Source organism: Phacochoerus africanus, chromosome 8 (assembly GCF_016906955.1).
Source record: "Phacochoerus africanus isolate WHEZ1 chromosome 8, ROS_Pafr_v1, whole genome shotgun sequence".
NCBI classification, from domain to species: Eukaryota; Metazoa; Chordata; class Mammalia; order Artiodactyla; family Suidae; genus Phacochoerus; species Phacochoerus africanus.
Window position 1 is genome coordinate 159414717 of NC_062551.1, and position 14796 is coordinate 159429512.

The following is a 14796-nucleotide window of genomic DNA, read 5'->3' on the forward strand; positions in this document are numbered from 1 at the left end:
AAACAAGGAGAACAGACTTGTGGTTGCCAAGGGGGAGGGAGTGGGATGGACTGGGAGTTTGGGGTGAGCAGATGCAAACTATTGCATTTAGAATGGATAAGTAATGAGGTCTTACTATATAGCACATGGAACTATATCTAGGCATGTGATAAAAGATGATAGAAAATAATATAAGAAAAAGAATGTCGACTGGGACATTTTGCTGTAGAGCAGAAACTGACAGAACATTGTAAATCAACTAAAAAATTTTTAAATGAAACGTCAAACTTCACTGTATTTGAGACCTATAATTTTATTAGTACATTATAAAACTAATAAAATTAAAATTTAAAGAAGATGAATGCATACAAATCAGTAATATAGTGCCTTAAAGTTTACATTGCCTTTTGATAAATCTATACACTATAAGATATAAGTTTAAACTAATCAAAAGCACATCTGGGTTAATCGAGGTGGCCACAATTAATTAATTAATTAAAAAAATTTTTTTTTGCTTTTTAGGGCTGCAACTGCAGCATATGAAAGTCCCCAAGCTAGGGGTCAAATTGGAGCTGCAGCTGCCGGCCTCCACTGCAGCCACAGCCATAGCGACGTGGGATCTGCACAGTGTCTGTGACCCACATCACAGCTCACGGCAATGCTAGATCCTTAACCCGTTGAGCAAGGCCAGGGAATGAACACACATTCTTATGGCTACTAGTTGGGTTTGTTACTGCTGAGCCACAACAGGAACTCCTCAAGTGGCCACGATTTAAAGATACAAAATGAGGAATGAGAGTAGGTGACAAAAAGAGATAGTAGAAAGAAAAAGATCTATCAAAGATCTGAAATTCTAGAAACTTCCCAGCTGACCTGCTTGAGTGACTCATGGTATTTCTTGTTCAGGAAGCAAAGACACTGGGTCTCACAACACTCTTAAACTGACCAAAATAGTTTTCCTTTGTCCCTAAGTCCCAATGGGAATAGGAAGTCAGGAGTAACAAGCACAGCATTTTTATTGTTCTCTCAGGACTCTTTTCCTCCAGGCGCTTTTCTACCAAATGACAAAAAATGCTTGCTAGTGACACCCCGCCAATTTATTCATTCCTCCAACCCACAGTTTTTACAACTAAGCCTCCCTAATGTACCAGAACATTTGTTCTAAAGGTTGGTATACAGGGTTGAACCAGATAGATGAAACCCTGGCCCTTGCAGAGCTTACATCGTATCGAAGACAAACAATGTCAGTGAGTAAAGTTAGTGATAAATGCTCTGAAGAGAACGAAAGGAAGGTGATGTGAATGTCTGATGGGAGCCGGGGAGAGAATACGTCCTTAGCCAAAGAAGTCAGGGAAGAAACATTTAAGAACAGACCTGCAGTCTCTGAAGGTAGCAGAAATAAAAACGAAAATAAACAAATGTGACCTAATCAAATTTACAAGCTTTTGTACAGCAAAAGAAACCATCAACAGAAGGAAAAGACAAGCTTCAGAATGGGAGAAAACAGTAGTTGCAAGTGATGCAACTGACAAGGGCTTAAACTCCAAATATACAAATAACTCACACAACTCAGTAACAAGAAAACAAACAATCCAATGGAAAAATGGGCAGAAGACCTAGCCATTTCTCTAAAGAAGACATACAGATGGCCAGTAGGCACATGAAAAGATGCTCACCATTGCTAATTATTTGAAAAAATGCAAGTCAAAATTACATGCTAATTCAAACCTGTCAGAATGGCCATCATCAAAATGTCTACAGATAAATGCTGGAGAGAGTGTGGAGAGAAGGGAACCCTCCCTCACTGCTGGTGGGAATGTAAACTGATAAAACCGCTATGGAAAATAGTATGGAGACTCCTCAGAAAACTAAATATAGAACTGCCATATGATCCAAAAATCCCATTCCTGGGCACATATCCCAATAAAACTATAACTAAAAAAGATACATGCAGCCCTATGTTCATTGCAGCACTATTCACAATAGTCAAGCCATAGAAATAACCTAAATGTCCACTGACAGATGAAGGGATTTAGATGTGGTACACATATACAATGGAATACTACTGAACCATAAAAAGCATGAAATAATGCCATTTGCAGCAACATGGATGCAACTAGAGATTCTCATACTAAGTGAAGTAAGTCAGAAAGAGAAAGACAGATAGCATATGATATCACTTATATGTGGGATCTAAAATATGGCACAAATGAATCTATCTACAAAACAGAAACAGATTCACAAATAAGGAGAAAAAGACTTGCTGTTGCCAAGGGGGAATGGGATGAACTGGGACTTTGAGGTGAGCACATACAAACTATTACATTTAATTTTAATTTTTTTATTTATTTATTTTTTAACTATTACATTTAGAATGGATAAGCAACAAGGTGCTACTGCACAGCAGAAACTGGCCTAACACTGTAAATCAACTATACGATACATAAATAAATAAATAAAACCTGACTGAAGAGAAGAAATCAGCCAGTAAAGATCTTAAAAGGATAGCATTCCAGGTCTGGATGAGTTCAAAAGTCACAAAGATGATCAATGTAATTGAAGCAAGCTAAGGAGTAGTAAGAGATAAAGTCAAAGAGTCCTTAGGGACTAGATCAAATAGGACCTTTATGAAATTGCTGTTTATTCTAACTATCGTGAGACATCAATGGAAGATTTAAAGCAGCTTTAATTGTGTCATCATAGCCTCACTACGCTACTAAACTATACAAATGTGCTCTCAATTCAAAGGGTTAGATTTAGGACACCCCAAAGAATAGATGAGAGAAGATAAGCAAGTTTGCAAACATAAAATATGAATGATTGAAAGGGAACAAAAAGCCATTTTCAAATGTAAAAATGATTTGGCCTATAAGTTTAATATTTATATTTTGTGGTGACAACTGTCTTCTTGCTATGTTCTGATGTTAAATCTGAAAGGTGAAAACCAGTAACTGTAAATCTTATTATGCCAGTGTAACTATTAATCAATTCACATCAACATTTTTCTTAAATTAATCATCTTAGAAAGAGAAATATTAAATGGGAAGAATTCACTGCCAAGGATCCAGAAAAAAAAGGCAAAGAGAAAAATTACATAAAGGGTAGTCAAGAGATATTGAAGACTGATCCCAGAGGCTCCAACATCAAAAAGGAGTTCCAAAGTAGACAGTATTGGGAATGAAAGAGAAGTAACATTCAAAGAGATAATAATCCAGAATTTTCCAAAGTAAAGGAAGAAATGTGTGTTCAGATCAAAATATTTACAACACTCAGTAGTAAAAATAAAAATAAGTCCACATATGTGTACATACAAAGACCAGTGGAAAAGATTAGAGCCCAGAAAGAAACCCATATACAGAAGGTAAATTAATATTAAAAAACAGGGCCAAGGTAATTCAATGGCAAAAGTATAGTCTTTTTGACAAATGGTCCTGGAATAACTGAGTATCTAGAAGCAGAAAAATTGTTTTAAAAAAGAAAAAAAAAGTTTTTAAACCCAAAACAAATGTGGCTCAGAGCCTGGGTTGCTGTGACTGTGGTGTAGGCCCACAGCTGCAGCTCTGAATGTGACCCCTAGCCTGGGAACTTCCATATGCCATACACGCAGCCCTGAAAAGCAAAAACGAACAAACAAACAAACACACCCCAAACAAAATGTCAAGACTTAACTCAAGTCCCTGTACAAAAATTAACTCAAAATGAATCACAGATCTGGGAGCTCCTGTCGTGGCTCAAGGGTAATGAACCTGACCAGTATCCATAAGGACTGGGGTTTGATCCCTGGCCTCGCTCAGTGTGTTAAGGATCCCGTATTGCTGTGAGCGGTGGTGTAGGTCACAGACACGACTCAGATCTCAAGCTGCTGTGGCTGTGGTATAGACCAGTGGCTGCCTCTCCAATCCAACCCCTAGCCTGGGAACTTCCATGTGCCTAAGGTATAATCCTAAAAAGACAAAATAAATAAATAAATAAATAAAAGATAGAAAAGAAAAAGAATCACAGATCTACATGTGGAAGCTATAATAATACAACTTTCAGAAAAACATTTTCATTATTTTGGGTTAAGGCAAATATTTTTTAGGAAACTTAAGTGTAAACTATAAAAGAAAAACTGATAAATTGGACTTTCATCAAAATTTAAAACTTCTACTCTTTGAAAGACAGTTAAGAAAATTAAAAAAATAAGCCAGAGACTGGAACATAATATTTGCAAAACACATTATCTGATAAAGGATTTGTATCCAAAACTTATAAAGTACTAAAAATTCATTACGAAAACAACTCAATTCTTAAATGGGCAAAAAAAAAAAAAAAAAAGAGAGAGCTACAGATGGCAAATAAGCATATGAAAAGATGTTCAATTTCATTAGTCATTAGGGAAATGCAAATTAAGACCACGGGTGATACCGCTACACACTGATTAGAAAGGCAAAAAAAAATTTTTTTTTTTGGTCTTTTTGCCTTTTCTAGGGCTGCTCCCACAGCATACGGAGGTTCCCAGGCTAGGGGTCTAATCGGAGCTAAAGCTGCTAGGCCTACGCCAGAGCTGCAGCAATGTGGGATACGAGCTGCGTCTGCGACCTACATCACAGCTCATCCTTAACCCACTGAGCAAGGCCAGGGATCGAACCCGCAACCTCATGGTTCCTAGTCGGATTTGTTAACCACTTCGCCACGACGGGAACTCCTTTTTTAATTTTTTAAAAGAAGGGAATATCAAGTGCTGGCGAGGATCCAGAATACCTGGAACTTTTCATACATTGCAGGTGAATGGATAAACAAATCGTGATACATACATCCATTCAACTATATGGATGACTCTCAAAAGCGTTATGCTAAGTGAAATAGGCCAAACACCACAGTGAGATTCTATTTATATAACCTTCTGGAAAATGCAAAACTGCAGGACAGAAATAAAATCCTAGCTGCCAGGAGCAGAGGGTAAGGAAGATGAGGGGCTCAAACACAATAAACACAAAGGGACATGAGATAAGGTTTAGAAATGATAAAAATATTATGTATCTTGATATTGGTGGTTGTTACCTGACTGTATCTGTCTAGACTCATGGAACTCTATGTCTGAAAAGGTAAATATAATTATATATATATAGATTATACCTCATAAACCTGACTAATAAAAACTCATAGAGAACTTTAGTAGCAGACTTACAGAAAATCAAGAATAAAGAGAAAAGACAAATAACAATCTATTAAAAAAAAAAAAAACTAGACTGTAGGAGATGCCAGATGACAATGATTCAGTAACTTCAAACTACTCGCTAAGAGGAGGTAAAGGAAGAAATGAAGGGATGAGAGAAAGAAGGAAGAGAGTGAAGGAAAAAATCCATTAGCCTGAATTTTGTAACCAATTATTCAAGAGTGAGGGCAAAATAAAAACATTCCAGACACACAAAGACCAATGGAGTTTAACAACTATAGCTCTTTACCAAAAGAACTAATAAAAAGATGTATTTCAGAGAGTTCCCATTGTGGCTCAGGGGTAATGAACTGGACTAGCATCCATGAGGACACAGGTTCAATCCCTGGCCTTGCTCAGTGGGTTAAAGGATCCAACATTTTGATGAGCTGTGGTGTAGGTCGCAGACACTGCTTGGATCCCGCGTTGCTGTGGCTGTGGTGTAGGCCAGCGGCTGCAGCTCCAATTCAACCCCAAGCCTGGGAACTTCCATATGCTGCGGATGTGGCCCTAAAAAGACAAAAACAAAACAAAACAAAAGACACATTTCAGCAAGAAAAACAAGACCAAATGGAAACATGGGATACTGAAACCATCGATATGGAAAAAAATATAATGGCAAATTTAATTAATAATTTTGACTGAATTGAATATTGATATTGATTTTTGATACTGATACTGAAAAGTGAATATAATTTTTTTTTCCTTTTACAAAAAATAAACTATAAGCAACAACAGTAAAAAATAGCAAAGGTTATAACGAATGTTTGGGAGGACAGAAATTCTATGTGGTAGGCAGAATTCTACCTGCTTTCTGGTGTACATGCCTTGTTTAATTCCCTCCTCTCTTTTTCTTTCTTTCCTTCCTTCCTTTCTTCCTTCCTTCCTTCTTTTTGCTTTTTAGGGCCGCATTTGCAGCATATGGAAGTTCCCTGGCTAGGGGTCGATTTGGAGCTACAGCTGCCAGCCTATACCACAGCCACAGCAACACGGGATCCTAGCTACATATGCAACCTACACCACAGCTCACGGCAACGCCGGATCCTTAACCGACTGAGTGAAGCCAGGGATTGAACCCACATCCTCATGGATGCTAGTCAGGCTCCTTACCCCTGAGCCACAATGGGAACTTCCTAATCCCCTCCTTTTGAGTGAGGAAAACACCTATAAATATCATGGGCCATGATTAGGTTACCAATCAACAAGCTCTGACTTTATCAATAGGGAGATTATCAGAGTAGGCCTGACAAAGATCTTTAAATCGAGGTCTAGAGATGAGAGAGTCAAAGCAGAGACACACTCCTGAAGACCTGGAAGAAAGAAAACATCCAAGTTGTAAACTATCTACGGAGCCAGGAGGCAAGGAAGCCTCTGCAGGCAGCTTCTGGGAGCCAAGAGTATTCCCCAACCAACAGCTTTGAAATAAGAAAATGGGGATTTGTAAGAAAATGAATTCTGCCATCAATGTGAGGACCCTGGGCTCCAAATGAGCAGCCCTGCATGGCCAACACCTTGAGGCACCCTGAGCAGATTCAGCTAAGCTGTGTCTGGACTCCTATCCTATGGAAACCATAAGGTAATAAATTTGTATTGTTTCAAGCCACTAAGTTTGTAGCTTAGAAATACACAGCAGAAAACTAATACATACTGAATAACTATCAGAGGAAAGTCATAGTTGAATATTTATGTTGAAAAAATTAAAATAATCCCAAAGAGAATGCTAACAAAGGGAAATATGGGTGAAAGACATAAACAGGGACGTATTTGCCAAAGAAGACAAAACATACACACCCAATAAATACATGAACACATGCTCAGCCTCATTAATAATCAGTGAAATCCAATTCAAAACAGGACACCATTTTATACCCACCAGGCCGGCAAAAACTAAAACTGGTAATACCAAACATTGGTAACTTTTATACACTGAAACTGGGGATAGATATATATAAACTGGTAAACTACTCTGGGAAACAATTTAACATCATCTAATAAAGTCAACGATACCCATACCCACGAATCAGCAATTCTACTCCTAAATGTACCTGTACAAAAATTTAAAGAATGTCTGAATAATAGTAAACTGGTAAGAAGAGCAAACTGTTCATCACAAAGAAAATTAATAAACTATGTTTAATTACGTCAGTGTAAAACAATAGCCTGAAAATGAATGAATTAGAACTAGAACCACGAATGAAGGCTAGAAACATATGCTGCAGTGAAAAAAGCAAAAGCATATAAAATGTGCACAGTGTGATAACATTTGTATAAATACTAAATACAAAATATAATACAAAATACTATATTAAATCCTTAGAGATGCAAACATCTGTGATAAAATTAAAAAGAAAAGCAAGAAAAATTTAACCCGAATTGAAGACAGTGGTTACTCTAGTTGGAGATGGGAAGTCTGGAAATCAGGGTGCCTCAGTGGATTGGTCTATTTTTTTTTTTTTGGTCTTTTCTAGGGCCGCTCCCGCGGCATATGGAGGTTCCCAGGCTAGGGGTCTAATCGGAGCTGTAGCCACTAGCCTACGCCAGAGCCACAGCAATGCCAGATTCAAGCCACGTCTGTGACCTACACCACAGTTCATGGCAACGCCGGATCGTTAACCCACTGAGCAAGGGCAGGGACGGAACCCGCAACCTCATGGTTCCTAGTTGGATTCGTTAACCACTGCACCACGACGGGAACTCCGGATTGGTCATTTTTATTTCCCAAACTGAGAGTTTTGTCATTATCCTTTATAACATGAACAATTATGAATATATATTTATACACTTTTGTACATACCAAATTATTTTATTTTACTGCTTTTTAGGGCTGCGTGAGCAGCATATGGAAGTTCTCACACTACGAGTCAAATAGGAGCTGTGGCTGCTGGCCTATGCCACAGCCACAGCAACTTGGGATCTGAGCCGCATCTGTGACCTACACCATAGCTCACAGTGACGCCAGATCCTTAACCTGCTGAGCAAGGCCAGGGATCAAACCTGCATCCTCATGGATTCTAGTCAGGTTTGTCACCACTAAGCCACGAGAGGAATTCCCCAAATAATTTTTAAAGATAATTAAAGGAGTTCAGAAGAAGAGACTGACTCTCTCTGGGAAAATCATCAGGGAAGAATGGAGAAAGAGGTCTTTTATACAACGTAAGAGAACAGACAGGATTCAGATAGTGAGGTTCTGGGGAAATAGCCTGGTGGTGGAGGGGCATCACGATCACAGGCAATGAAGGAGGGAATCACCAAAGTACATAACAAACCAAGAAATGTTTAGTTTGGCTTCAGCGGAAGTATATAATAAACACAGTTTATTACAGGCAACACAAAGACAACACAAAGCCAGTAAAAGTTTGTAAGAGAGGGAAACAACCAGAGACTATCTCCGAAAAAATAATTTGGTAAGTAACAATTCCCATTTCATTCAAATTCATGTTCTAAAGTCTGTTTGCAAAACATAAGCATAAAACACAGAAAAAGAGAGGGGAGAGGAGGAGAAATAATACAATCTAGAATCTCTCATAGCACTACAATAACCAAAGGCATCTTGAAACTCTCAGAATGACACTCTTCACAAAATACAATTTTTCTCCTCACTGTGGAAAGCATGATCAATCACGTAATAAAATTTTTTTTTATGTAAACATAGACACACATATATACACACATATTATTATTAACATATGTAGTTTAGATTAAAAATCCATAGAAAATTATAACAAGAGTTTATGCAAAGGCTTCTGCAGCCTTTTGAGTGAGTTATGATGGAGAAACCAGTAGGCAAGCGAAAAGAGTATTCAAGGCTTTTATACTCAGGGAAAATTTAAGGCCAACCTGCCAATTCCACACAATGTGTCACAGAGGAAGAAAAATAATGAACAGGATAATTTAAAAACACTTAAAATATGTTTCCATTTAAAAAATCATGCTGAAATAATACATTCAGCTTCTATCTTGATTATCTAAAAATGAGATTCTTAATAAAACAGGCATAGCACATAGGTATTATGTGCATGTTTTTTTAAAAACTGCTGTGCTATTAATATATACACAGAGCCAACTGACATAAACTAAAGAATACTTCAGTTGTAATTCTGTCATCAACTAGGTCTGTGATTTGGGAAATCTATTCACACTTCTAGGTCTCATTTTCCTCATCTAAACAATGAAGAGGTCATACTAGATAATCTAATTTACCTAACTAGTTCCAATATTTTATGAGCTACAAAATTATTCTTATTCAAGGGGAGATGCTTATAGCTCACTCATTTATGCTTATTTGAAATATTACTTTGATAGATATGTTCATGCTCTCACTTCACAGATAACATTAAAAACAGCTTGGATGTATTACAGTCTGACCTTAGTTTTAGCCTTGCCATCAGTTCCAAGTAACTGACACTTCAAAATGCACTCTACTGATACATAGGGATACTTTTTAAAAATGAGCAACCATTTGTGGTAAACATATTTTAATGACTTGTGTCACACCCCTTTCCCTGTTGGTGTTTCTTAGAGCTCCATTCATAGCTCCAGCCTCTTCATAATGGCCTAACCCATTCACAACGGTAATTTAAAACTATCAGGTAAATGCTGGGTCTTTCAAATCTTTATGTTAGCCCAGGTCTTCTTCCTGAGATCCTTATCCATATATGCATTTTCCATTTACATATCACCATCTACTGCCATTACTTGAAATTCAACACAATGAACAGAGAACTCATCTTCCACTCCTCTGCCAAATCTGCTCTTCTATTCACTGTCTCAGTGAATAAGAACAAAGTCCACTCAGAAGGGCAGCCAGGGCCCCTTTATAATCAATTCCAGCGTCTGCACCTCCACCTCACCCCAGGCAAACATTGACCTAATTTCTCTCACCACAGATTCATTTCACTGTTGCAGAGAATCATATAAATGTAATTATGTAATATGTACTTTTTCTGTGTCTGGCTTCTTTTGATTAGTCTGTGAGACTCGTCATGCTGTTGTATATATCACCAGTTTATTTTTCATTGTTATGCAGTATTCTAGTGCTCATCCACTGTAAGTTTTTGTTTGTTTATCCACTGTAATTGCTTCTTAACTGCTCTAACTGCTATCAGACAGTCTTTGATCCATTTTCATAATGTTTCTGGAGTCATCTTCCTATAATGCAAATCTGATTATGTCTCTCATTTCTTTCAATGGCTCCTCACTGCCTGCAGAATAAAGGACAAACTCCTAATAAAGACATTCATGAACCTCCCATGCCCTAGTGCCTGGTGCCCTTGCAAAAACCATATGAATATGCAATTACTCATATGCAAGCCCCAATGCCATTTCTGGGGGTTTTTGTTTTGGTTTTTTTTTTTTTGTCTTTTGTCCTTTTAGGGCCACACCCATGGCATATGGAGGTTCCCAGGCTAGGGGTCTAATCAGAGCTGTAGCTGCTGGCCTACACCACAGCCGCAGCAACGCCTGATCCGAGCTGCATCTGCAACCTACACCACAGCTCATGGCAAGCCTGATCCTTAACCCACTGCAAGAGGCCAGGGATCGAACCCACAACCTCATGGTTCCTAGTTGGATTCGTTTCCACTGCGCCATGACGGGAACTCCCCATTTCTGTTTTTACATGTGAGTACATTCAAACTGAGGGGGAAAAATGAATATTTCAAGTAATTTCTGAGATGAAATTTAGGCCTAAAGGCTCCAAATGACTTCAAATTAACCGCATATATTTTGGACTGAACTGTACCTCACAGGTATCATCTGGTCAATTTCTAAAATGTCACCTTGCCTTCCTATATTTCACCTCAACTATAGAGACTACTTACGACATAAGGGCATAATCTTTTTTTTGTCTTTTTTTGTCTTTTTGCCATTTCTTAGGCTGCTCCTGCAGCATATGGAGGTTCCCAGGCTAGGGGTCTAATCGGAGCTGTAGCCGCCGGCCTAAGCCACTGCCACAGCAGCTCGGGATCCGAACCATGTCTGCAACCTACACCACAGCTCACAGCAATGCCGGATCCTTAACCCACTGAGCAAGGTCAGAGATGGAACCCGCAACCTCATGGTTCCTAGTCGGATTCGTTAACCACTGAGCCATGACGGGAACTCCAAGAGAATAATCTTTTATGCACAAGCTATAATCACACTAAAGAGGCAAATTATTTTGGTCACACCTGCAGCATACACGATTTCCTGGGCCAGGGATCAAACTCTTGTTATAGCAGTGACCCAAGGTCAGAAGTAACCGTGCTGGATTCCTTAACCACTAGACCACCAGGGAACTCCTAAAAGTGCAATTTTATATCATGCATTTATACTCATTTCAAGAGCATTTTCCATAAAAATATTACTTCTAGTAGTTAAAAAATATTCTAAAAAAGATGCATTCATCGAAAAAGTATAACACATTTAATTTTTTCTCCTATAGCTGGGCATTTAGGTTGCCTATAAATTTTTGTGTTAAATTTAAGTAGTGGTGCAATAAACACTTTCATGTACAAAGTTTATTTTATATTTCAGTTCATTTCTTTGGCACAGAATCCCATAAGGGGAATTACTTGCATTCAGAACATATGAATAATTTATTATTTTAATATATTTATAAAACATCAAGTAATATATGAAAATAATTTTATTTATTTTTGTCCTTTGTCTTTTTAGGGCCGCACCCACAGCATAGGGAGGTTCCCAGGCTAGGGGTCTAATCAGAGCTGTTGCCACTGGCCTACGCCAGAGCCACAGCAACGCCAGGTCCGAGCCGCATCTGCAACCTACACCACAGCTCACGGCAACACCGGATCCTTAACCCACTGAGTGAGGCCAGGGATGGATCCTGCAACCTCATGTTTCCTAGTTGGATTTGTTACCACTGTGCCATGATGGGAACTCCTAAAATAATTTTAATACCTTGGCCACCCTCACCCCAACCCAGCCTTGTCTGTCGGAGACAATCTTCTTTATTATTCATTTGCCTTAGTTCTCATACTGCTTTCTCTATTTATCAACTACAGATACTATTTTTTTATTTTTATCATGATAAATGAGTATTTAGCTCAATTACACTACTTCTTACTTCCTCTGTTAAATCAGAACTAGGTTAACTTTGTGATACTTAAGTATGTTTCTTCTCTCTTAACTTTTAATAGTATATCTTTATTTAGGTATCTTTTAATCTTTTTCCACTTTCTCACAGTGATGCATTTACTTTTACATTGTTACAATTTATTTTCAAACCATAATTAAGTTGTCCACGATAGTGATTTTTGAAACTTGAAAATTAAATGACTATTTGCATTATGATTATATAAATATTAATTTAAGTAATAAGTTCTCATTATGCTTCCTTCCACTAGATAGCAATATCATGTTCCATAAGCCATTCAAAGGAAAAATATTCTAAAATCATGGTCAATGGTTTATCTTACAGCTTTGGCTCTACCCTTTGTAAAAAAAAAAAAAAAAACAACAAAACACAACAGTACCAGGTAAAGTATTATAATTTATAACTTCCTCCAACTATGCCAAGTTCTAACCTGCCAATAATACCAAAGCCAAACACCAGGCTTCCAAATTTAAGACTATTATTTTGCATCTGAGTCTAAAAATTTGTTACCATCTATAAAGGGTGCAGACAGAGTCATAAAGTATCCCCACCTGCTAGAGCATCCCGATAAAGCTGCACAAAATGATTAAAGATATCCTTTGGCAAACACTTTTCATCCGGTAGACACTGCAGCAGGATGACTATCTCAGACTGACCCACTGCATGCATTCCCTTGGTTGTGAAACACCAGCACTTCCTGTTCACATCTAAAGATGAAATAAAAACATACACATGTAGACATTCTTCTCAATCTTTACCCTTAAAAAATTCACAGAAATATTTACTATAATACACTAAAGAATAAAATAGATCATACTGAATATGTAATTCAACTGTGAATTGTCACTGCACTGAGCCAAAGAACTGTTGCAAAAAATAAAGCATACCAATGACTCTAAGCAAATATTTTAGAAAAACAATTGGAAAGGACGAGAACAGTGAAAGAAATTACACTAAAAACTTTTAACTCCTATTATAAAGAGGTGTAAGTATTAAAAGAAACAATATTCCATTAAAAATAAACTACTCATTCTTGGCTATAATGATGAAAAGATATATTTCCCCACCTATATATTTTTTCCCTCTAGCTCCTTCTCTTTTTTATTTTTATTTTTTGGCTTTTCTAGGGTCGCACCTGCGGCACATGGAGTTTCTCAGGCTATGAGTCTAATAGGAGCTGTAGCCGCTGGCCTACACCACAGCTACAGCCACTTGGGATCCAAGCCACATCTGTGACCTACACCACAGCTCACGGCAATGCCGGATCCTTAACCTACTAAGGGATCGAACCCTCAACCTCATGGTTCTTAGTTGGATTCGTTAATCACTGAGCCACGATGGGAACTCCCTTTCTTTTTTTTTTTTTAAATGATTTTTATTTTTAAAAATCATTTTACCATGGGCAATAATTAATTAAAATCTAGAAACAAGAAAAAAAATAAAAGGCTGTATTATAGATTTGGGTTCAGGCTGTAGCCTAAAGAAAATATATTTTTATGTACACTTATTAAATTGAATCTGTGACTGAGTCTAGCTATTTATAGTCCTTTCTGTGAGAAAATTCTAGATAGACAGCAACAGGACTTTAGTTAGCTTCATTATGTAAAAAGAGGTGAAATGAATGGCTTTTCTGCATTAATTATTCCCACTTCTTCACTTTAAGGTTAAACAGAGTCACAACAGCACAAGCCTATGTAGCTAAAAATAATGTTCAAAACTTATACTTTTTTTTTTTTTTTGGTCTTTTCTAGGCCACGGCATATGGAGGTTCCAGGCTAGGGCTCTAATCGGAGCTGTAGCCACCAGCCTAAGCCACAGCCACAGCAACGTAGGATCCGAGCCGTGTCTGCAACCTACACCACAGCTCACAGCAATGCAGGATCCTTAACCCACTGAGCAAGACCAGGGATCGAACCCACAACCTCATGGTTCCTAGTCAGATTCGTTAACCACTGAGCCAGGACGGGAACTCCTCAAAACTTATACTTTGATCTTTTGTATTCCAACAAAATAAGATCCCCAGTGGAACTGAAAAAAGATTCAAATAAAATCATGGATATAACCATGTAAATCAACACTAATAAAAGATCTCTTTTGTTCATTTTAGGAATTGTTTCTTTATATAGCTAAACAGAAAGTGCTGTATCATCTATCCTAGATGGTACACACTTAAGGAATTCTAGGTTAGCTATTTTTCTAAGTCTAACTTATAAACTAGATATGGTAAATTGAAATTTCTTTCTTTTTTCTTTTTTTGTCTTTTTAGGGCCACACTTGCGGCATATGGAAGTCCCCAGGCTAGGGGTCAAATCAGAGCTGTAGCCACCAGCCTACACCACAGCCATAGCAACTTGGGATCTGAGTCACGTCTATGACCTATACCACAGCTCATGGCAATGCCGGATCCTTTAACCCACTGAGCGAGCCCAGGGAATGAACCTGCATCCTCATGGATACTAGTTAGATTCTTAACCTACTAAGCCATGATAGGAACTCCTGGTAAATTGAAATTTCAAGTAAAATT

The 14796-nt window shown here is 37.8% G+C and overlaps 1 protein-coding gene across 2 annotated transcripts in view; it reads right to left on the minus strand.

Annotated features, from left to right (window-relative positions):
• Positions 1-14796, minus strand: part of ZFYVE9 (zinc finger FYVE-type containing 9) — a 188831-nt gene that overhangs the window by 36204 nt on the left and 137831 nt on the right. For both annotated transcript variants that reach the window (XM_047789117.1, XM_047789116.1), the window contains one exon: positions 12824-12979. In XM_047789117.1, coding sequence (XP_047645073.1) covers positions 12824-12979 — 156 coding nt within the window. The remainder of the gene's footprint in view (positions 1-12823; positions 12980-14796) is intronic.